General features: G+C 38.0%; 2 protein-coding genes across 2 annotated transcripts in view; one reads left to right on the plus strand and one right to left on the minus strand.

Annotated features, from left to right (window-relative positions):
- LOC112047733 (uncharacterized) overlaps window positions 1-24,954 on the plus strand; it is a 42,463-nt gene that overhangs the window by 12,178 nt on the left and 5,331 nt on the right. The window lies entirely within an intron of this gene.
- LOC112047700 (lipase member H-B-like) lies at window positions 16,198-23,549 on the minus strand. The gene is made up of 2 exons (XM_024084908.2): window positions 23,085-23,549; window positions 16,198-17,555 (listed from the first exon to the last, which is right to left on the minus strand). The coding sequence occupies exons 1-2, from the start codon at window positions 23,197-23,199 to the stop codon at window positions 16,657-16,659; spliced, it is 1,014 nt and encodes a 337-aa protein (XP_023940676.1). The 5' UTR covers window positions 23,200-23,549; the 3' UTR covers window positions 16,198-16,656.

Genomic DNA, 24,954 nt, shown 5'->3' on the forward strand with positions numbered 1-24,954 from the left:
CTACTCAGTTTTCTTTCTTTTTTTTAAGGAAGATATCTCTAATATTTCACAACCCGAACCCTAATTCGGACCCAGAACTTTATGATCCAGCAACAATAAGACAGGCCAACTATACAACTCTCCGGACAAAATCAAAGAACTAAACAATTATCAATTCGTGTCAGGAATTCTCCGCCTGTTTGTTGACAGTTGACACCGACATAAAATTCGCAAGTTAGTAGTCGAAATGTTTTTAACCGACTTCAAAAAGGAGGAGGTTCTCAATTCGGTCGGTATTTTTTTTTTTTTTTTTTTTTTTTTTTTTTTTTATGTATGTACACCGATTACTCAAAGACGCCTGGACCGATTTCAAAAATTCTTTTTTTGTTTGAAACGGTATAGTCCCCATTTGGTCCCATTGCCATCATGTCAAGATCTGATGATGGAATCTTGGAGAAATTGAGGGGAACTTTCGAAAATTATATGGGTGTCTAGTGTGTTGATAAACTTTTCCATTTAGTACTTTAAAGCACTACAATTTCATGAAAGTTTAAAATCGATCTGATGATGGAGCCATAAAACAGACGAGGGAACTCCTCGGCGATTTACAGCAGTTACCTTGTGTTTGGGCTTGATTAATTTGTATTAATGAGAACTTTCCACATAGATAGGTTGTGACTCTCATTTAGGGGTTTGGTGATGAAGACCAAGGACAATTAAGGGAACTCCTTAACAGTTTACAGTAACTACCTTGTGTTTGGCCTTAATTAATTTGTATTGCTGAGAACTTTCTACCTAGATGAGTTGTGTCTGTTATTAGGGGTCTGATGATGAAGACCAAGGTCAATTAAGGGAACCCCTTAACGGTTTACGGTAGCTACCTTGTGCTTGGGCTTGATTAATTTGTATTGCTGAGAATTTTGTACCAAGATGGATTGTGACTGTCATTAGGGGTCTGATGTGTTCGTTTGAGATGAAATTTTACACTAAAAATGGAAAAATAATAAAAATTTTAACAAAAAAAATACAACCGACTTCAAAACCTAAAACGTATCCACTAAACTAAAAAGCGAAAAATAACATCATAATATGTTCTACCTGCTGATCAGTATGAAGGCGGTGCTTAGCCGGTGTTGTCTTAATTTAAGCCATTTAGCACCGCCTTCATACTGATCAGCAGGTAGAACATATTATGATGTTATTTTTCGCTTTTTAGTTTAGTGGATACGTTTTAGGTTTTGAAGTCGGTTGTATTTTTTTTGTTAAAATTTTTATTATTGTGAACTACATAGGGAGCGCTGGAAATCTCCCAGATGTGTGCTCCCGACGACCTCCTTGGAGACCTACTCACAAATCTGTAGCATAATTTATTTACGGCAACCAACCATTTATTTTACTGAAAGTCAAATTTAGTACATACATACTAGATGGTTACCGTGGGGTCTCTCGCCCATTTAAAGTTAATTTTCGTTCTAAGGGAAGTATTACTTTTAGTACTATATTCAGCTGGAAGAGTATCAACATTTAGTAATGAACGTTATGCCGGCCCCAAGCCCGCTGACCTGCTTTGCAGTGGTGTGATGATAGGTGATGGCTCTAAATTCATTTCTCTTATGCTAGGGAGAAAGCATATTAAAAGTACGCTGTTAAGGATGTTTCAACTGTTAAAAAGAAATGTTTTATTACACTACTTGGCTTTTAACGAAAATATATTCTAGGGTCAACCAACTTGCATCACTGCTTTACAAGGCAATTACTACTAAGGCAGTTCCACGTTGCTAATACACACACACGCGTATACTGGGTGCTCTATTGACTGTGAAAGCTGCCACTCCATATCTTTGCATTGTGAAACGAGGAACTGAACTTACGGCAATTCAAAATCGTACCTAAACGGTAACAAATGAACAAATAAAGGCCCCGTTGTGCCGTACACAGTACTACAGTGTCGAGCAGCGGGGCGAAGTCGAGCAGTAATGAGGTGCTCCAGCGCCCGAATTAAACTTAAAGTTACAGCTGCCAATAAAGTTGTTTACCTTTCCTTTTACAGCGCCCTTATATTTCATTTGTGTCGTTTTACGGCTTTTCTTCGTTATGACTCTAGAGCTACACTTTGAAAGGGGACTCGCCGGGAAACACACGGCCGGAGATTGTGGTCATTGACGCTGCTAATGGCTAGAAAACAAGAATAAGTTTGTTTTAAAGGTAGCTAACTAAAGGTACATCATAATATAAGGTTGGTAACACCGTTAGTTCTGCGGGTTTGTCTGCATCAATGCGTATTGCAGACTTCTTGTGGCTACAGAGAGGTCTGTGTATACCTACTGTTTATAGATAGAGTAACGCATTTGCTGGCGAAGATTAAATATCGGATTACCGTGAACTATTACCACAGACAGGATACAATTATATCTGACCTTATTATTATATGTATATGCTACACCCCCGTGCTTCGGAGAGTTCGGTAAATCGTCGGCCCCGGTCATTAATTACTTAATAGTGATCGTTTAAACATTATGACCATAAGGACCGCCAATCCGGTCCGTGATGAGTATAAACTCCATCTCCCATATGTAGGAAGGCTGATAATGATGAGGTTCATAGTGCGAGATATAGCCCCGTGAGTGCGCGTCGGCTGGCACTCGCTAAATCAATTACTCGGGCCGAGTCGCGCGGCAGCGCACTAGCGTCCTCTGGCCGACATCGACAGCTCTCTACTCTCTACGGCATAATTACTAGCTCTTTTGTGTTGCCTTTGTTATCTCTCCGAGCCGTCGGGTTGCAGGAACTGTGAGATACAAGTGCTATCATTAAGATTCACCGATAAAGCTAAATGATCTTAAATCATCTGTAATGTTTTAATTGACGTTTCAAAAGAACTCGCTAGAGCCGAGCGCTTTTGTGTTCCCGAGGTTCTAGTGTTGCTCTTTGTCCGGAGATTGCTTTGTTATCTGCAATTTTTAGTTTATCCTTTGAGATTGCTGACAGGTGGACACTTATACCTACCGGCAAACTATCGGTAGGTAAAATCGTAGGGGTATCAAAACATTTTTCAGTTCCAAAGATCAACTTCATCAGAAGTTTTTTTATTTTATAGAAACTATTTATAGAGCAAAGATAATACGGCAAAATGCCATATTCCCTTCACGTCCAATGCGATACAATTCGAAATCCAGTCGAAAGAGGGTGGTAGGAGTGGGTACGAAAAAAACGAATGGTTAAAGAACTATTTTAAGAGTTTCAGTCAAGATTAGCGCTCCTAATTTTACCTTAGTTTCAACAAAACATTGCGTATGTAGGTATGTACCTACTCCGCACGCACGTTCCGCCGTCGGAGCCACTAATTACTGACGACACGACACACACGCAGGTAAGTGCTCACTCACCACACACAAGTCTGTATTCAACTCCTGTGAAGGAACCCCCGTAAACTCAGAACAGGGGGAAAGTTGTTCATAAATTAGTTTCGCGTCGACGTATTAACCGCTCTCAGAATTACCTTCCTCCCCCCGCCCGGCTCTCCCCGCTGAAGCAATTTAAAGTTATATAGCGCGGATTATTGTAATTCTACTAATGTACTTAACATTCCGGTCATCGCCTTACAATACGGCGAGTTAACAAACGTCCATATATACTGTACCGTATGTATTTTGTGGCTGTACGTTAATTCTTTTAGCTGGCACCTCGACACGCTTGCACTATCCTTGTGTAGTGTCTCTGTAGGAAAGTTCCGTCATACTGAAAAGTTACAAAATTGTCATCTTGCATTCATTGATTCACTATATTAATAAATAAATAAATAAAATCTTTATTAACCAAAAATAAATACAAAAACCAAGTATTTGATTACCATTATTGAGACCAGGTAGGATTTTCTTATGTTTTCCGTTGGAATAGGACTAAAAAATACATTACGAAAAAGAAAAGTAAAGTAAAACAGTAAGCAAAAACGTTAAATAGGTGTACATTTTTTAGACATTGACAATTATTCATAATGTATTTAACAATTTACCCAATGCTTACATACATACCGATGATATATTAAAAACACGTCAATTTCACACTCCAAAGGTGCATATCCAACGCCTGTCTCAACCAAAGCCTAACCTTCAAAAATAGAAAATATATTTTTCTTTTAAGCTCACTTGTGAATCATGGCTGTTGGTAGTTAATCTAATATCAAATTAATTTTAACTTGTTTTTATATTTACTTTAATTATATTTAGGCCGTTGAATACTTTAAAACCTAGCACTATGCTATGCACTATTATTACGCTGCGAAGCTATAGGTGCGAGGAACTATTGCACAGTAGACTGCAGTCTGCAGTGAAGTAAGTACTGCAGTTGCAGCAGTTAACTTACAAAGTTGCGGAAAGGTTACAGTTTAATGATACTACAGCGCTTCATTAAAATACTTTGTGACTTATTATTGCATTATGCTATTGCTCTGAGAGCCTGCTGAGCCAGACATGCCGCATTATGTGAAGGCTGAAAGTCTGTCAGCCTGAGCTCTGACGATAGGTATAAGTAGGTACCTTAGCCAATTTTATAGTTTGGATCGTGGTGACCTAGCAGTTCTCAAGGGTTCTGACAATACAGCATTTTTTTTTTGTATTTCCCTCAACATAATATGAGGAACCAAAAGCCATGGTTACCATGGTCGCCAGTTCTTTAGATTCGTGACAACCAATCGAAGTTAAACAAACCGAAAAAATAGAAAACACCGTTGTTTGATCTTAAACAGCAATCTTAAAGTTAAGGGAACGGTTGAGAAGCTTGTGGTCTATGGAGACATGATTCCTCTTATGATATTAAGAGGAATCAAGTATCATTCATTTTAATATTTTTTTATATAATCAACAAGATACTGTAGATAAATTATCAATAAAAATACAAGTACGTTTTATATTGGGACAATTCAGAATCTGGACTTCTGAACCCTTAAAACCTGCTACCTTTCAATGCCACCACAATTCAAACTCCATAATTCGCTACCTTACCTATGGTAGTATTCGTAGGCTGTAATGTTTTAGCCTTAATAAAAGTGTAGGTCTGTCTGACTACAGCAGGCTCTCAGAGCATTGTGTATATTTAGTCGGTTGGTCGCAGTTAGACATTGCGAGCAACAATTTACAATTCTTATGAAGTATTGACACTCGCTGGGCGCCGGGCGGGTCAGCAGGTGACTACGGGACTATTTATAAAAGCAAATGTAACTCTAAGAATAGGTAATCGTATGGAAAAGTACGGAAAGTTCCCACCTACCCCTACCGATAGTTTTACTTTTGAAGGGTAATACAAACTTTCACTGACATCGAGAGAGGGAGTTGTGTGGTTGAACCTGCCGTTATTTGTGTATATTGTGTATAAGTTTCAATCCAATTTGGTTTGCCAGTGACGCTGAGGTCACATTAAGGAGCCAATGTTAATAAATCTAGTGGTTTCGAGATTTGATAAGCCACTTGACGTACAAAGATGAAATGTGGCAGGGAGGTAGTTTATAATCAGTAGACGTCCTCTAAGAACATATTTTGCGAGTCGAACGGATTATGGAGGTCTAAGGGCGGACGAAGTTGTGTATCCCTTCTAGCGCTGCCTACAACTTGGCGTATCTTCAAGTCAAGCGTGAAGAAGTATTTTCTAGGAATGAGTGCTCTACGTAGGTTCTACGGTAGACAGCCAGGCTAGGCAGGCAGCTAGCTAGCCTGGCTGTCTTATAACTTTTTAAATTAAACCACGATAAGCATTTATATTTTGAGCCGTGATAGCCCAGTGGATATAACCAATGCCACCGATTCCGGAAGGTGTGGGCTCGAACCCGGTCCGGGACATGCACTTCCAACTTTTCAGTGTGTGCATTTTGAGAAATTAAATATCACGTGTCTCAAACAGTGTAGGAAACCATTGTGAGGAAACCTGCATACAAGAGAATCATCATCATCATCATCATCATCATCGACAGGAGACTCGAGCTCAGCAGTGAGCCGAATATGGGTTAATGAAGTATTTATAGATTATTATTAGAGGTAGTCTCCCATGTTTATCTATATACATAGTATATTGAAGCCAAGTAGGTTAGATGTATACCAAACGAAAAAACGATTAAAACCCAAAAGTAGACTGATACAACTACAAATTCCTACAAAATCGTACGTACCATTAAAGGCGTTAGTGAGTTAATTAATGTAAAAGTCGACCAGTTAACATAAACCAATTGAGAACCTTGTTCTACTGTTCATAAGGTTCAAAATAACTTTAGAAGGTAATTTCTACCTGCAAATTACACAAACCGCCTACGGGCCACTTTTAAAATATTTCAAGTTAATTGTAGTGTTCAAATAAAAAGCCTCCGCAGGCTTTATTAAACTTGTTACCGTTTTGGGAATAATTCATTATTGCATTTTCGTAAACCGCTTTTGTCGGCATTTTTAGGCTTTCATGTTTTTAATTTGACTTATATCAACGCCGCAGCATGACGGCTGTTTTGAGTCAAAACTTTCGACTGACTTTAAAATTGACAATGTATTGGTTTAGGAACTCGTTTATGTGAAGGAGTTCGATATTCAGGGTGTCCCGTAATTAATGGATAAAATGCAAATGGAAGCGCCACACCACAAAAAAATATAGTCTCTCTAGGGAATTTGTCAAAACTAAGTATTCGAATAAGTTTTAGATAATTCGGTAAAACAAGGTGAAATTAAAAAAATATATAATTCCCACGACAGTCATGAATTTAACTAGAATGACGATTTTTATGTCAGAAATACCTACTTTCCATCTTATTAGAAAAACGCGGATATCGTCGACTTGGCGTCGGAACATCCGATCATCTCGATAAACACTCCCATGATAAGCAGGCGACAAGGGAAAAGACTGCGAGGGTGTGAAATCGTGCGTGCGGGTAAGTGACGTGCATCAGTCGTGGATTTTTTATTCATGTTGCCAAGCTATAGTCAGCTTTAAAAAAAAAAACGCGTCATAATCAGTTCGATACAAGCTCAGATGTTACAAACTCACAGACATAGATATTAAAAGTAATCACCTTGATATGGGGAAAGTTAATTTAAAATTGTAACTCTAAAAAAGTATTGAAAAATCACAAAGCACTAAGATATGCCACAGAAAAAAAAGTTTATACAAATATTTACAGAATATTTTAAAAAGTAACTGTGTTTAGCGGTTTTATATATATTGCATAACAAACAAACTGAAAAAAATCCATTATAGTATTCTGGAATATAATATAATATTATTATTATTATTATTATATTATATACTCGTATGCAGATAAGGCCTTCTCGTTTTATTATTAGTCACGAGCTTTTGTCCGATCGACAAACAGACAACTCACGGCTCGCATAAATATTGTTGCATGAAGAAAGGATTTTCTGCAACCCTTGTGAAAAGGGTGTAATTCTTTTGTATATAAGTAAAAAAGATTCGTTTAACTTTATTTAAGGCAATAAAAATCTAGCCTTATATCAAGGCTTTTGTTTCCTTAATTTCAAAATACCGTAACTATCCATCTTAGACGGTATACCTACCTAACTATTTTTGTAAATTTTCGTCTCAAACAATGTTTTTTTTAATTTTTGTTGTTATCCAATGGTGAATGACTTGTCTGTTTTCCATACTTCACCTCATATGTGTTGTGTAGGTATTTGTCATAGAAGGGCTCAGATGGTTTGGGCACGTTGACAGGATGAATGCAAAAGGTATTTATGACGAAGAGGGAGGCTTACACGTATGAGGCGTTAGGGTACTATGTACTAGTACTTGCACATACATTTATGTTTCTGTGTACAAATAGGTATGTATGGAATGTGCCTATAGCAGTTTAAGGAAAGTTCAGTGTAAGTCATTAAAATTAGGTGGTTTGGCTTAACTCCAATAGTGAATTAAAAATTTAAAAATTTAAAAATTTAACAAGACACAAATTATATTCGGGTGAAATCGAGGAAAAGGCTGTCATTATTGAAATAATTTTTGTAAATACAGTAAAACCCAAGTTCGGCGTCACCCAAACATGGTCCAATATACGGCAGCGGGTTATTAAAGAAGTGAATCGTACCATTACCTTCATGTAATTATACGTTAAACGTACCTACTTTAAATAAACAAAAAACATTACCGCCCGAGCATACAATTAAAGACTCTGTTACTTTGTAATAAAGTTGGGTTTAGGTTCACTCATGATACACAATGGTTAGCAAGGGTTGCCTGACTACTTGTATTTTACAAAGCAGTTTCTTGTGGGCTTTTAGATTGAACACGTTTTAAAAAGCCATTAAAGGCGACTTCGAAACGTGAATAGATGTAGGTACATAACACGTGTATATCTGCAGATATACACGTGTTATGTACCTACTGAAATGTATATTTCACCACAAGCTAGCGATTGATGCACCTGATGTTAAGTGACGATGCAGTCTTAAATGCATGCAGACATAGACTTCGTCCGCGTCAAATTTAATTTTTCACAAATCCTTCGGGAACCATGGTTTTTTCCCGGATGAAAATTAGCCTAATTGTTATCCAGAGTAAAGCCTATTCATATCAGTTTAGTAGTTGCACCGTTAAAGAGTTACAAACCATGTTCTGTATCCAATATAACCGCAGACATTTCATCATTACTTTTGTAATGTAACTGTCACTTGGATTTGAAAACGAATTTGAAAGCTTGTTCTACCAACAATCAAAAAATAAAATTATAGACCATTAAATTTATGAATTTATTCTTATTGTAGGTGCGACTTCGGTACACGATTAGTTAATCCCGTACTCGGTGGCAGCCCTGCCCCGGGAGCGTCATGTGGGCAATTTCGCGTAGGGCCCGTCATTAGGCAGAAGTACGAGGCAATGAGCCGTAATTGCCAACCGACCCGCGCCGGCCCGCGCCGGCCCGCGCCTGGCGCCGGAAGCTACTCCTCACCAAATGTACCTCTCGAGGGGTCGGACCACAGCTTACTGGTGATGGTTAAACGTGTATCCAATTTCAGGTTCAAATCCAATCTAGCCAATAAAGAAGTGATTCATACTTTCCAAAATTGTAGCTGGTGAAACCGCCTGTCTGTGGGAAAATGGGAATCTAGATAAGTATGTCGTGTTCCTATTCTATAAAATCTGTCTATGGACCAAATTTCGTCTAAATAAAGTTCATTCTTTCTAATCATCTAAGTCGTTTGAATTGTAAACGTGGTATAAGCTCGACTTCCGACAGTAGGTATACACAAAGTAATATTTGATTTTTGATTGCTTGTTTGTTATGACTTAACATAAAAACTTCTCTCTGCTTATGCCTCAAGGAGTGACAGCATTCGTGGCACGGAACAGCATATTGTACACTAGATTTACCTACTGCTAATCTTCTTCTTTAAATAATGAGTAACAAAAAGTCTCAGTTCAAAGTCCATTAAACAATCCTTGCTCATTAGTTGTGCATAACAAAATGAATATTACAATCCTATCATAGAGCCGATTTTACTGTAAACAAATGATTATTAGCACGAATACATCGACGGTACCTAATCTCTGCGCCACTGGTGCCCATCTCTGTCTCGTCGGGAACAATCCTGTGAGGCATCAGAATATGCACATCTGTGTCTGTGCATTAAATAATTTTCCGCTCAGTTAAACAACGGTTCAGTTAACGTTAACCATTATCATTAACTTACACTTTGGTAAAGTAAGAACTTCGACTGCGCATCATTAAGTTCCTGGGTTCGAGTCTAGAGTAATGCTATAAAAAATATTGAATTTTTCTTCCTGAAAAATTCCCGCATAGTTGGGTAGTCGATTACGTGACATATTTTACAATATAATGATGTTAATAATATATTTATATTTAGTCAGATAGGTAGGTGTGTATCGTGTTTATCACAAGAGATATCTAATTAAATGAAGTCCCAGAAGCCACTTGATAGCAAAACTAACAAGTCCCGACCGCGGCGGGGTTGCGGGTGGCGGTAGAGGGGAAGAGGGGGGGGGGATAGAAAAAGTATCGGTTTCCGATAATAATACCTACTGGAGTGATACGACACGAGCCACGAGGCGCCCCACGAGGGTCTGCGTACTCTGCGGCGGACTAGGTATTCACCATTTTGTTATAACTTAAACTTTTGTTTGTATGTTCCTTTATGACACCACAAGCACGTCAATTTAATGATTAGGTACTAGCAGAACCCCCCTCGATTTACCCGCTTAGTTCCCGTGGCGATATGAGCGTACAATGTATGTTACCGGTTGATAATGTAGCTTTCCATAAGTGAAATCATTTTTAAAATCGGTTAACAAAATATAAACAATTAATTGTACAACAGAAACTAAAAGTCAAAAGATCAGTATTTTCCATAGATATAAGAGTTAGCTTTTAGCGATATCTGTGCTGTGGTAGGTATTTTCATATTTTTTTACCCATACCATAGAGGTTGCTGCGGATATGATAAAAAGCCACTTTATAACGTCCGCCATATTCGAAATGGCGACATTGGAGTTCATCATGATGCATTGCCATTTGACGCTGGTACCAGCAGTCCCGACCCAAAGCTCAGTAGATGATGTAGAAGGTAGATGAAATATTGATTGTAAAGTTACAGGATATAAGTACATGTGAAAGCTTAAATAAAAGCTTTTAATGAAAGAGTCAGAGTAACTGGGCACTCAAACGACTGGCGCACTCGATGTGCCCGGGCCCTAACCACGTGGGGCCCAAACGGCCGAGATATAAAATTGAAATGCCTGAAACGTGCTTCAAAATATAATTGAGTCTTTGAGCCGCCGCCCGCCCCCCGCGCCGCCCCGTGCCTTGCCGGGACATGGTCAGGGTTGCCACTAACCTGCCAAACTATTTACTTACTTTGGTGTATATTAGCCACCTAATATAATTAACATCAAATCAATTGATAACAAAAATCATTTAACATTTTAGAATGGTTGTCAATAGACACCGGATGACATTTTTGCCTGTTATCTCATATTGATATAGGGTAGAGCGGGGTTAGTTGAGCAAGTTTTCACTTGAACGATTATAGTATGGCTATAGCTCCTCAACGATACGCCTCACTGGCTTGTTGTGAATACTGACGGGCCAGTCATTTATCTCTCTACAAAAGTGTCCATTTATTTCTAATCCTTCACATATAAGAGTTACAGTAGTTCAAATGTAAAAAAATCAAATGCTCAATATTCCCCATTGGTGAGTTAAGTTGAGCAAGGGTTAATTGATCAATTACAAATTCAATATAAAATCACGAATTACTAAACGTATACAAATCCAAATCTTAAGTAATCAATAATGTATAGTTAAAGTAAAAAATAAATGTATTTATAATATGGTGAACTATAATCACTGTATTATTTAATTCTAGAATTAAAGGTCGTGTAGCTAACAAATCCGACCTAATAGATAGGTTATAGCAGCAATATGTACATTCAGATAAATATGCAGTTAGTTGAAACATCAATTTGTCAACGACCAAGATTAAAATGTAATGGTCGAATTACAGACTCAAGTCAACCTTCCATTAAAATTTAGGTTAACGTAGCTGAAAACCCGAGTCGTTTGCTACCAATTACTATACGAAACTAGGTTACACTAGGTAGGTAGGTACGTCAATTTAAACACTGTTAGCCTTATGTTGCAACTGTAGCAAACATCTTTGCCACTATCTACGAATACATTCATTATTTGTAGAACAAAGATTCCATTCTTTTGAAATTTAGCTAAAACGAGTTCCTATAGGATAGAAAAAACTATACCTTTTATTTTTACAACGAAAGCCTAATATAAAAGTACCATAAAGTGTTGTGATTGCACAATTGCCGTTTATTGAGCTAAAGAGAAAATGTCTGTAACTCTGTACCTGTAGATATACCAACCCTATAGCCCTCAGGTGCAGACGAAAAGTGACAACAAAAGTGCGACTTATTTTAAACCCTATACACTTATAATAAGATTCAGTATAAAGTGGCACAAGTGTCATACAATACATATGGATGTGTCCCTGCTCTGTTATTCCAATGCTTGTCTATTTATATGCAATAAAAGATAGACCAAGAGATGTTTGCAAGAGATAATAATACAGCAGTGCTGTGTATGAAATGTACAGCTGCTGTTAATTTTAAAATGCCACAGATTTCTTTAAATCTTGAAAATGTTGTCGTATGAACTACATAACATTTGCAATCTACAGTTATCTTTTAAAATCAACATTACCCAAAATTCAAAAGCCTTGTCCTGGATATCATTGTAAACATAGCTGTTTATATTAATTTTTAACTGATGTGAGATTTTTTGAACAATCATTACCTACATAATAAACAAACATTTATTTAATGCGAAAGGTTTTTTTTAAGGCTAGGTTTAGTTTCATTGAAATAATATTGTTTGTGTTTTTTGCGTTTTGATATATTTTACTTTTACATCACATGTATATCATTAAATTCACATTATTTATTCGCAATATTTCTGAATTTCAATTTGCATTAGTTTGCAATGCGGATTCAATCCAGATTTCGGGCAACTTTCATATAAAAACAAGTTCAGTGACTCCGTTTCTTTCATAAGATCATCAATACGGGGGAAGAATATAAACAGACAGTGAGTGCTACCTGAATAGAAGCACAGAAAACATATGCACAAGTAATAGAAGCAAGCGACCAGACGTTATATTGCCGAAAATTGTGATCATATAATTTAATAAATATTGCGCCTTTTTGCCAAATTGGCTAAATTTTTCATAATTTTGTTATTCATGAAACATTAGAATAGAGAAAGTAATCATAATCATAATACAGTGTTTAATGTTAAATTAAGTGTCTTGAGCCAAACAGCCGGCTCTCGGCCTAGCTGCAATAAAAGAGGTTTCTCGTGTATGGCAAACGAACGGGGGCCATTTATCATCATCAATACATATTATGTAAAGTGCGCTGCCGAAGAATCGTTCCCGAGCGAATGTAGGTTGGGGTTACAGCCAGCCATGTGCTGTGCTGCGGTTACATCACTCCAACTCGCCACGGATAATGAGCACGAACGGGGTTGCTTTCAATGCTGGCATTGCTGCAAAGGGTTATTGTGTTAGCACTTCATTTCAAGTCCTTGTGAAGAAATAGATCTTTTATATTACTGGCGGACACCCGGGGTTTCACAGAAACTCTTTATATATTATTCAATACTTTCCTTACATCCAATTTCATTGAAACTAAACATTATTTTTTAAACTGAATTTCCAAAAGGTGGCTCATAATATTGATGATATGTGACATAAATTATTACGACACCGCGTTGAAATTGGTACCGCATTTAAATCGATCTATAGAAAGCATATACATTTAGAATAATTATAAAGTTAAATAGATTACATAGGCACATCACTTTTTGAATTGAATTGACTACTTAAAAGCATGAAATATATAATAGTAATGTACATGTTTAATTAAATGAAAATGTACACAAATGAAACCGCATTAAACAACCATTAGGTTAAATAACCATTTACTACTTACTAGTTTCAACTTTCAAATTATTATTTTTAATAGTTAGTAATATAAATGTGAAGTTTGCGTAATTTATTGACATTAGTTTGAATTTGTAATATATTAGGATTTGGCGAATTTGTGGTTAGTAGATAAAATTAATTGCTCCTATCAAATTTTGCTTAGCAATATCATTGTGAAACGTATTTGCGTCGATTAAAACAACACTTGAATAGCGGAAAATTCAATAATTTTATCAGAAACAGAATAATTTATGTTAAAATCATTACATTATTTAACTATTACATTTATTATCTTTGTTTTGTCATCATCATCGTAATCATTATTAGCCATTTTAACGACCCACTACAGGACATACCTCATACCCCTTTGTTCTAAGGAGGGAGATATTATATGAATTATCTTTGTTTACTGTAAAGTCCATAAACTACGAGTATAGTGTAAATTGACAGTTACATATTTGAAACGATGAATTTAACTGTGGAAGATTTATGATAGGAGTGATTGCAGTGACAATGTGACAGGAAACAGTTAGCCGAGCCCACAGGCCGGCGAAATGTTCGAACGTGCCTAATGTACGGCTGCGGCGGCTTCTGCTGCTGCGGTGTGGCCACGGTGACAGCGGGGCTGACAGATTCCAGTATTACGAGTTATACAATCTTAAGGCGCAAAGAGGCTTTGGTAGAGTGCGTTAACTTGAAACTGAAGCCGGTATTGAATTTGGGTGACAGCAGTTTGGTTACCCTTAATGTTTCTAAGAAAACGGCATGTTTTTACTTATCTGTAAGGTAGGATACCGTGCCGTGAATGCCCAGTGGATATGACCTCTGCCTCCGATTACAGAGGGTGTGGGTTCGAATCCGATCCGGGGCATGCACCTCCAACTTTTCAGTTGTGTGCATTTTAAGAAATTAAATATCACGTGTCTCAAACGGTGAAGGAAAAACATCGTGAGGAAACCTGCATACCAGACAATTTTCTTAATTCTCTGCGTGTGTGAAGTCTGTCAATCCGCCAATTAAGCTAGCGTGGTGGACTATTGGCCGAACCCCTCTCATTCTGAGAGGAGATTCGAGCTCAGCAGTAACCCGAATATGTGGGTTGATAATGATAATGAGGATACGGATCCTGTTTTTAGTACATAGACATTGTAGAAATAATTACAGTGGCTGGTATGTGACTTTGGATCGTGAAGATATCGTGAAGTCTAACGTTCAAGTTTAAAAGTTAGAAGTACTACTTCGGCGTCGCATAGCACGTTAAACCGTTGTCTTGGTCATTATTATTAACATCAGATAAACCTCCTTAGAAACAAACACGATCACCCTGGATGCTAAACTGCATTGTACATTGGATCATCCTAAAATTTAATTTCATAAAATCATTTATTAGTACTAGTAAATGAAAGAAAACCTAAATATTTTTACCTTGTCAAGTGTTTCGTTTATTTATGAGGAAATGTAGTATTTATTGTTTTTAAATTATAGAGAATAATAAATAAATATTCAATGCATTTTGTTAAAGCCTCTATCACTCTGCTTCTTCGTCGTCATCAACCCATATTCGGCTCACTGCTGAGCACGAGTCTCTTCTCAGAATGAGAAGGGTTAGGCCAATAGTCCACCACGCTGGCCCAATGCGGATTGGCAGACTTCACACACTCAGAGAATTAAGAAAATTCTCTGGTATGCAGGTTTCCTCACGATGTTTTCCTTCACCGATTGAGACACGTGATATCTAATTTCTTAAAATGCACACAACTGAAAAGTTGGAGGTGCATGCCCCGGACCGGATTCGAACCCACACCCTCCGGAATCAGAGGCAGAGGTCATATCCACTGGGCTATCACGGCTCTGCTTCTTACCCATAATATATTATGTGCTAAAAGCGTCCGCTTCTGTTTCTGAAATCGCTCAGGCGCCCGCTGGCAGTGCGGCCGCAGGCGGCGGCCGGTCGTTGCGCCAGGAGCCCCGCCTCTGCTCCCGCGCCATTAATCTGGCGCGTCCCTTGCACGACTACATACATCGACGTACAGCTAGCTCAGCTTGCAGCTAGTGTGGCACTGACAGACTGACAGACAACGCCCTCGCCCGGCTACAGACGAGCGGATACGTTACATTAGTGATAGATGATGTTACTGCCTGCAGGCCTAACATGCAACCAACGATATATCGTGCAGAGAAATAGACACATCTCAATCTCTAGCGACTGTGAACGAAAATACCGCTAGCTCTTTCATTGCGTTGGGACGAAAGAGATGGAACTGGGATTTCTGTTCACTAGTTCATATGTCGTTGGTCGCATGCTAGGCCTAACTGTTGTTTGGTGGTTCAATTGACTGCGGATGTGATGTCGGGTTCGATTCCCGAACCAATTTATAATTTTAACAGAAAATTAGGGTAGAAATTTCAACTCCGAGGACAGAAGTCTGTGGTGGTTATAGTCGGCTTATCCCGATGAGCACGTCATATGTCACACGTCGCATGTCACACGTCACACGTGGGTGTACATAATTAAGCCATCAGCTACGGTCGTTAAAACGGGTATCTAATATCAAAAGCTACAAATAGCACAAGCTTAACCAAAATATAGTGATTGTGTAGGAGATGACAAGATAGGCACTAGCAAACCAACTCATATATATCTTGCTCCAGGCGTGGTTATGTTATATAAGGTAGAAGGTAATAAAATGCTTTGTAAATAAATTTTATATTAATATCCCTCCTAATAATATACAATTTGTAAACTTATTTACTTATTAACATAATTAAATCACAGTCACGTAACTAAAATTAACATTGCATACTTAGTTAATCGTCTGTTTAAATATACATTTAATCACGAAGTAGAACATTTTTCAGCTTGTGTTCGTACAACGAATGTCGTATCATGACGTCATAGTATTTCTTACGTGCTGATATTGTAAACTGATTAATTAAACTGATGACACACACATACACCGGTGCTGGTACAGTTATGAGAGCTCGTGAATCGACTCGCAGTGAACTAATTTGAGTCAATTAATATTGTCCATGAATTAGTTATAACAAACGGTATTGTTAATTAATTCAATGATAAGTTTCACAAATGTCTTGTACATGGACTATCGAAAGGCACTTTAGATAGTGGAGTTTTTTACCAGACAATTAATTTTATTCTACGACAAAGTCTGGCAGGTCACAATCAGCCAAGCCACCAAGTCCTTATATCAAACGGACTGAAGGTCCACAGCTTCCGAGCCGCTTCTTGACTCTTGTGCAGAAACATGCCCCGAGTGCTCGTATTACACCCGTAGCCCACCGCGGTCTCATTCCCGCTGCACCGTCCATCGCTGAGCTCGTTCCAGCTTTCGCACTTCCTGCCCAACAAGGAGCGGTCGTTGGTTATCGAAGTGGCGAAGATTTTCCAAGACTGTGCGTGGTCGCAGTCGAGGCTCACCGCGCGCTCCTTGCACTCGGGCTGCGGGGACGAGACGCCGTTGACGTACACGTCGGCGTGTCCGACGGGCTGCTCCAGGCCCAGCACGCCCGCGCTCGTGTGAATGACCTGCACGAAGCTCGCGTCGCCGCGACTGAGCCGGTACTGAGGCAGCTGCGTGAAGCACGGGCGCGCCGGGTCCAGCGCCGTGATCTTCCCGATCTTCTCGTTCAGCCGGCTCTGCACCAGCCTGCCCGTCATCCCAGCGACGTGCGCACCCAAACTGAAGCCTATCAAGTGGATAGATGCGATAGGATACCCTTCAGAGTTGATGTTTTTGATGAATTTGTAGATTTTCTTGGACACGCTGCTGACGCGGGTGGCGGAGCCGACGTACCCGCGGCAGAACGTCGCTCGCGTGTCCAACACTAATATCAGCGGGGTCCTGTGGAGCAGGGCTTTCACCAGGGTCTCGGCGGACTCGTCGGTGGGCGTGTTCCACCAGCCCGGGATGTACAGCACGAGGCTGGGCGGCAGGCGGCGGCGCAGGCGGGCGTGCGCGCGGCCGAGCTGGTAGCTGCGCCGGCCGGCGCGGGAGTACTCCACCAGCTCCAGCTCCGGGGTCGACGCCCAGCTGAACAGCACCTCCAGCGGGAGAATGTCACCTGGAAACAATCAAAGAATAGTGTTGATAAATTTTAGACTAACTTTTACTCTACCGATTTAAAATTATTCTATTTCTATGCTACTAGCAAAATACTATACTATATATAAATATATATATATAGCTTACGGTTTCATCCGCGTATTTCCCATTCCCGTGGGAATACGGTGATAAAATATAGCCTATGCTACTCCCTGACAATGTAGCTTTGTGTTGGGTTTATTATTGCAGTAGTTTGAGTTTATTCGTTACATATAAAAATACAAATCTTTCCTCTTTACAGTAAAAATTTCGTAGATTGATTGTCCTTCAATTGTTAAAAATGTAAATAGCTCGAAAGACGATACTCTACCGCCATCAATAATAACATTCACGGCTACCCGCATAGGAGCCAAAGACTAGAGCAAATTAAACAGGATGCTAATGATTTCGATGACGCATATCCAATAAGCAGGTCACCGGCACTCGAGGCCTGGGAGAGGTCAACGAATATTTTAAATACCTCACCGCCTGCTTAAAATAACCTAACACAAATATTATTCGCATATTGAAGTATGTCCGCGACCTTCGGTGATATCCAATAATCATATTCCGCTGCGCGTTGTTCGCATCGACAAATATTGTGCACTCATCAATCATCATTTACTCAACCCAATGCTATAAATAAGTAATAGTTTCGCTATTTTGGTATATATATTTTTGGTAGTAGTGTACGTTTTTATGACAGAAATGATACCGCTGTTTCTAACAAGTAGCATTGCTATGTAAGTAGTATGTAATGGTCAGAAACCCGTCTGTTGTTGAAACAAATAAATCTAATTAACACCTGCTTCTCAAATTGTAGAACGAAAAGCAGCTTTATATTAAGTCTGCTATAAGTCGCTTCAAATTCTGGTTTCTACAAATATCATCATCAACCGATCAATATCTACCGAACGTACAGTCGTCGCACCTATTACTACCAAGACTATCTTCAGTAAATATTGAAATACTACAACAATAAAATAAAATTAGGAAATTGGACATGAAAGTAGAAAAAATAATACACACTTCATAATTTATTGTGTAGTTAAAACACAATATGTGACCAGCTGCGCCGATATAGTAAATAATCTAGTCAGTCACTATCAATCGTATGTGACCAATTACACTGACACCCGTTTAGTAAATAATCTAGTCAGTATATTCACTATCAGTCCACTGAACAATCAGTTAATTGTGGTACCATCAGTTCATTGTGGTAACATCAGTTCGTGGTGGTACCATTAGTTCATTGTGGTACCATCTGGTAAAAAAGTACCATGAACCGAGACGTTCGTGCGCGCATCGCGTGCGCCGCAACCACACTCAACTACTGTACACAGATGTTTTAGAAGTAGATGTTACAAGTTAAGTTAAACTTTAAGTAAAGTTAAACGTTATAAATAGCTCCAAAGAGTCAACAATTTATCTAATATTTTCGTGTCAGAAATTCCGTTGTTGGTAATGGAATATGAGAAAGATTTACAGGTTGGCGTATCCCAATGTTCTGTGTCGTCTTATCAATAGAACTAACATCAATCTCGTGAAGAAAAGAAAGAAAGAGTGATATTTTTGATTTTATCAGTATTAAAACGAGACAATTACTAGGACTTTGTACCTATAAAGTCCATAGCCACGCCAAATATGTAACGAGTATATACTGAAACATAATATGTTACTTACCTAGACCGTTAAGAACTCATACTCAAATATAAATTACCATCTGGAATATCACATAATCTATATTCCTATGTTCTCTTGGTAACGCGGTTGAAGCCGGGGGGCTGAGCTAGTTATTAATAATAATTAATAGTGACGTTTTAAAATCACTTCAGATTACTCAACCGTACATTGCTGCCCGCCCTCGACAGTAATACATTATTGCCGGCTATAAAAACACAGTTGCAGTAAATCCCATTGCAACGGAGCGAACCCTCACAAATAAGTAGCTAACAGTTGAATTCTATTGTGTCCTGTGCTATTGTGAACGAAAGAAACTTTTATCATCCAAACATGCTGCGTTTCGAATAAAATAAAATAAAAAGTTTAAATTTTACTGAGCTGCTGTTACTAATTGCACGAAAGTAATGGTTACTACGAATATTTGGGATGAACTATAAATCTTTTGAAAGTGTAGGTAGTTTTGTTTAGTATTTTATTGATTTCATATTTCTTGGATAACGTTGAAATTAATTGTGACGACATGTCTTACAGTTTTGAGCTATAAAAACGATATACTCGTAACTTGGTTTTTAAAAAATCTTTGTAATAGCACTATACAATACAATATACATAATAGTACTTACAAGGTATTTAAATACTTAGGAAGTCATTGGTTTACAACTTCGTACTTCGCAAAATCATGTTAAGAGTAAATCATCCTTACTTTCAGGTAGTAATCGTTACGTAGTCAAACACAAACTCAAATTTCTTTCTAAGTTTTATATCGACTATCCTATAAAATAATAAAAATATTTTAAGTAGACGTTAAAATAATACTGTTTTAAGCGTACACACAATATAATGTATGTGTGTGTGTGTATTTAAGAATAAATAATATAAATATGCGATGGGACAGATATTTAAATTAATTATTCTTAATTTTCGACACAAATTAATATTTTAGGTTTATAGTTTTATTAACATTATGGATCCAAAGACTGGTAAACGAATTTCCTACAATTGTTTGTATCAGGAGTGGTCCGTCTATTCACAGCACATCACAGCCTGCACGAGTGTTACGACACGGCGGACTACTGGAGTGTAATCATCGTCAAGACAAGAGTCGCGTGCTGTGACTCTCCATTATACTTCTGATATTGATGGCTGACAGCGGAGCGTAATAAGTATTTATGCTAATGCTAACACCCCTAGCTTGCGAACTACAGTAGAACTAGCAGTTAGCACTTAGCAGTTCAGACGTTGTCCTACTGCAGATCACTATGTATGTGGATCGCCTTTATATCTATAGCCTGAGACTGGCTATATTTTTTAAAAACATAATTAGATCAATACACGCAAATAAAGTGACATCTATCGGCTAACCTCGGCTAACCTCATCGTCGTCATCAACCCATATTCGGCTCACTGCTGAGCTCGAGTCTCCTCTCAGAATGAGAGGGGTTAGGCCAATAGTCCACCACGCTGGCCCAATGCGGATTGGCAGACTTCACACACACAGAGAATTAAGGTAATTCTCTGGTATGCAGGTTTCCTCACGATGTTTTCCTTCACCGATTGAGACACGTGATATTTAATTTCTTAAAATGCACACAACTGAAAAGTTGGAGGTGCATGCCCCAGACCGGATTCGAACCCACACCCTCCGGAATCGGAGGCAGGGGTCATATCCACTGGGCTAACCTCATAATAATCAATAATAATCGATTATTTTGAGACCGAACCGAACACAATAATAATCGATTTGACATTTCTGAAGATTAGAGAACTGTACACCTATAATATAACCTACCAAGTACAATTGTAGGAGGTTTGGAGGATATCGTGGTCAACAAGATACCCTTATACGAGTAGTTTCGCCATCTCCGTCCGTCAGTCCATCCGTCCAAACAACAAACGATTCAGGTAGACGAGATTTATTATCATAAGTTGATTTATTTTGCTATTTTCTGAAATCTGTTGCTACTAATACAATGTCATACAGATTCCAGACCTTATAAAACTCGTTTCGGATCCTCAGGGGATATTGTACAACGGTCGTTTAAAGTTGCACGTGCTTGTAGCAAAATCATTCATAGTAAGCTTTCGAAAACTAGATAACACCTGCTACTATTCCATTTAATTTATTAAAAAAAAATTGCAATTTGTCCTGAAATTACGATATTTCATGATTAATATTTAATTTCATAAGCACACATAATTTAATTTTAATTTAACACAAGCATTTTATTATCGGATTTTATTATCGTAAGGAGCTAAAACTATCCGAACAAAATCGACTACCAGTTATAGACTTCCGATAGCCGAAGGTAGAATACAATATCCCGATAAAATATATAATATTTCGTATTCATAAACAGCATTCCGAACAAGATTTGATGATATTTCAACATAGATCTAAAACGACGTCATTTAAATGACAAAATGCGACGCAAATTGTATTTGAGCTGGTATAAAAACATTAAATATTCTAAAGTTACATATCTATACGAGCATATAGATCGTTTGTGATTGACATTCTTATGATAAAAAAACATATATTACCCATTTATACATCAGTTCATATACTATACAGAAATTTCATTTTCACTGACTTAAGAAAATTATTAACTTTGTTATATAAGAGTTATGACGCAAAGAAAAGAAATGTGGAGTTTAAATAAAATCGAACGGTCTTGAGATGAATTAATCACTTGAAAAACAAAACAAAAATACCCTCACAACAGCAAGACACACCAAATGAAAAAAGTGAATATTTAAAATGCCGTTCCGTTAATAAGGAAGCATTAATTACTGTTAATTGCATTATAACAAATAAAAGGATTTCCATTAACTTAATAATTTATGATGGAAAAATAATAATTGTCATAATGACCCTTGCGTCACTGATTGCCACTCCGAGGAAGTGTAAGGTTATCGGAGGCACCACGGAAGCAAACGTTAGCAAATGGCTTAAATGCTTTTTTGCATCAGCCATTAGTGGACAAGTTATTATACTACACATGTTTCCTGTTTGAGGTGCTTAAATGTTTTTTATTTATTTACCAATATGAAAAAGCGTTATAAAAACGTTTAAACTGCAAGGACAACCACTTGGATTCGTCGTACATGCTTTTATTTAAAGTTAGTTATATCTCTAAATCAATAAACGAAACTCGCTCTGAGACGAAACTCAATCCAAAATATGATTTGATAGACATTGAATGAAATACCTACTCTTGATTGTATCAAACATGTTAATGAAGTAAAAGATACAGAAACACAATTGAGTTGTCTCGTTGGTGCAGTGGTCAGCCTATGCGGCTGCGGGTCATGAAGTCCTCGGTTCGAGTATATGAAATATAAAGCTTTTTTCTTCCTAGAATTTTAATTAACTGCCTAGAGTTGTTGTCGTTGTTGGCGGTGGTTCTTAGTGCCCTAGAGCACACCAAGTACTTTGGAGAGCACGTCAAGCTGACAGTCCTCTTTATTGTCATTGACATGTTCGTTCGTTGCAGACTCAAACACTATCAACCTAACCCCGGCATGAGCGTTTGAGTAATGAGAGGGGTCTTGACTTCAAATATCTTCTTAGAAAGACCCAGATCTCCAGAGAGCTGTTCAAAAATATAATATGCTGATGATGTTAATGATAGCATTTGATTTGAAGCTGATTGGTTCCATATACTCGGCGAACTCAAAACAACAGACATTCAAATAATAAACCGTGTTTTCCGGGTGTCTGGGTATCGGGTATAGCTTTGTTTGTCATCATCGTCATCATCATCATCATCATCATCATCAGCATCAATATCATCATCTGATAAAATGTTCACAAATACCAACGTACAAGTGGATGAAGCGGCTTTGACGAGCTGATCCAGTCCATTGCTGACCGGCATCACCAGACCGGACGCCATTCTCGTCAGCAGACTCATCAGCAGCAAAATCATCACCACGTTCATTATATCCAGGGGTAACACATCATCTTGCTACACTTTCGTCACTTAATCGTCAACCTTTTAGCACTTTTATAACATTACCTTCAACTGTCTCTTCCTTAATTATACTTATCTATTATAATTATCTCAGAAGTTTATAAGAAATAATTCGAAATAAGATATATGGAATGTCTAAATACGTTGATTTCTCTTTATGTGACACACATTCCAATGTCAAGTTCACACTCAGCAGCAGTCTCCTACTCGCTGTGTCACACACGAGTATCACGCGAGTATCAAGTTCATTGTCTACTGACTACCAACGTGCTACTGCGGCAGTAGCAGCCGAGTCAGTAGCACGGCGCTACACGGCGCTCGCTACCGACTGTTGTTCCGGCTTTGTTCGCACCTAACTTTATAACTTGCGGAGATGCCTTGATCTTGCCGTGCTGATCGATGCGATCCATTGACCTTCGTATTTTGTTTACTGTTACGTCTTCAACACATGAATACTCTGGCCTAATACATAATTACATTACATACTTCCGTTGCATTTTCCGGATTTATCTTAGCTCGTTTTAGATTGCTACTCGCAGTTCCAGTTTCAAAATTACAGTTAATATTGTGTTTTTTTTTATAATTTATCCTCTCTGTTGCATGATGCACAATTATGATCGATGGGCCCAGTAAAAAAACAAAGTAAGCCGATTTTTTAGAGTTTACAGTTTCAACTACAATCATCATCATTATATGACCCGATGGACTACTACTAGACATACAGGACATTTTGTAAGAACTCAATAATCAATAAGTGATTAAAAATATATAGCCACTAGCGGACGCCCGCGACTTCGTCCGCGTAAAAATCGATGTCAACTTTCAATCCCTATTTCATATTCTATTTTGCAAGTTTTATAACTTATACCTAATAAATATTCCACTTATCATTTTACATTTACAAATGCACTTAGAAAAATTAAGAACTTTCCGTACAAACTTTCTACCCCTACTTCACCCATTTCTGATTTTGTTTTCGCGACAAAAATATCCTATTATCCTTCGACGTATTATGGTTTCAAATCGTCTTAAGTATCATTTGAATTCATTCTGTAGTTTCAGCGTGATGCCCGGTCAAAAAAAAGGCAGACAGACAGACAAAAAATAGAAAATAGGCTTCAGTATCGATCCACTACCTCTACCCTACTCCTACCCTACCCGTACCCTACCCTACTCTACCCTATACCTTCCCTACCTTACCTACCTCTACCCCTACCCTTAGCAAAATCGGTCCAGCCCTATGAGCGTGGTGCGATGACAAAGGGAAATAGAGACTTCTATGCTAAAATTATAATGAGGTGAAGTTTGTAGTTGTCGGAGGTAATCTTTGGATCTACTGGACCGATTTGGAAAATTGTTTTTACAATAGAAAGCTACGTTATTTGCGAGTGTCATAGGCTATGATCCCCATATTCACACGGGAACGGGAACTACGTAATTGAAAGCACGGGGCGTCATGTAGCGGAATTTCTGCGTCTTTTAGAAATTTTGTATTATCTCAGAAACTATTTAACTAATTAACGTACTATAAAGGGCAAATCTTATCTCCATAATATCCTTGTGATTGTTAAATAATTTATTTTGATAAGGATTTAAGTTAAGTAGCATAAATAATGACGCAAACCTAAGTATATAAAATTAATAATTTTTAAAACACAAAAGGTACTTATATCTTGTAATATATAGAATTTAGATATATGGTGTCGCGGACTTTTTTGTAGA

This window comes from Bicyclus anynana, chromosome 21 (assembly GCF_947172395.1).
Source record: "Bicyclus anynana chromosome 21, ilBicAnyn1.1, whole genome shotgun sequence".
Lineage (NCBI taxonomy): Eukaryota > Metazoa > Arthropoda > Insecta > Lepidoptera > Nymphalidae > Bicyclus > Bicyclus anynana.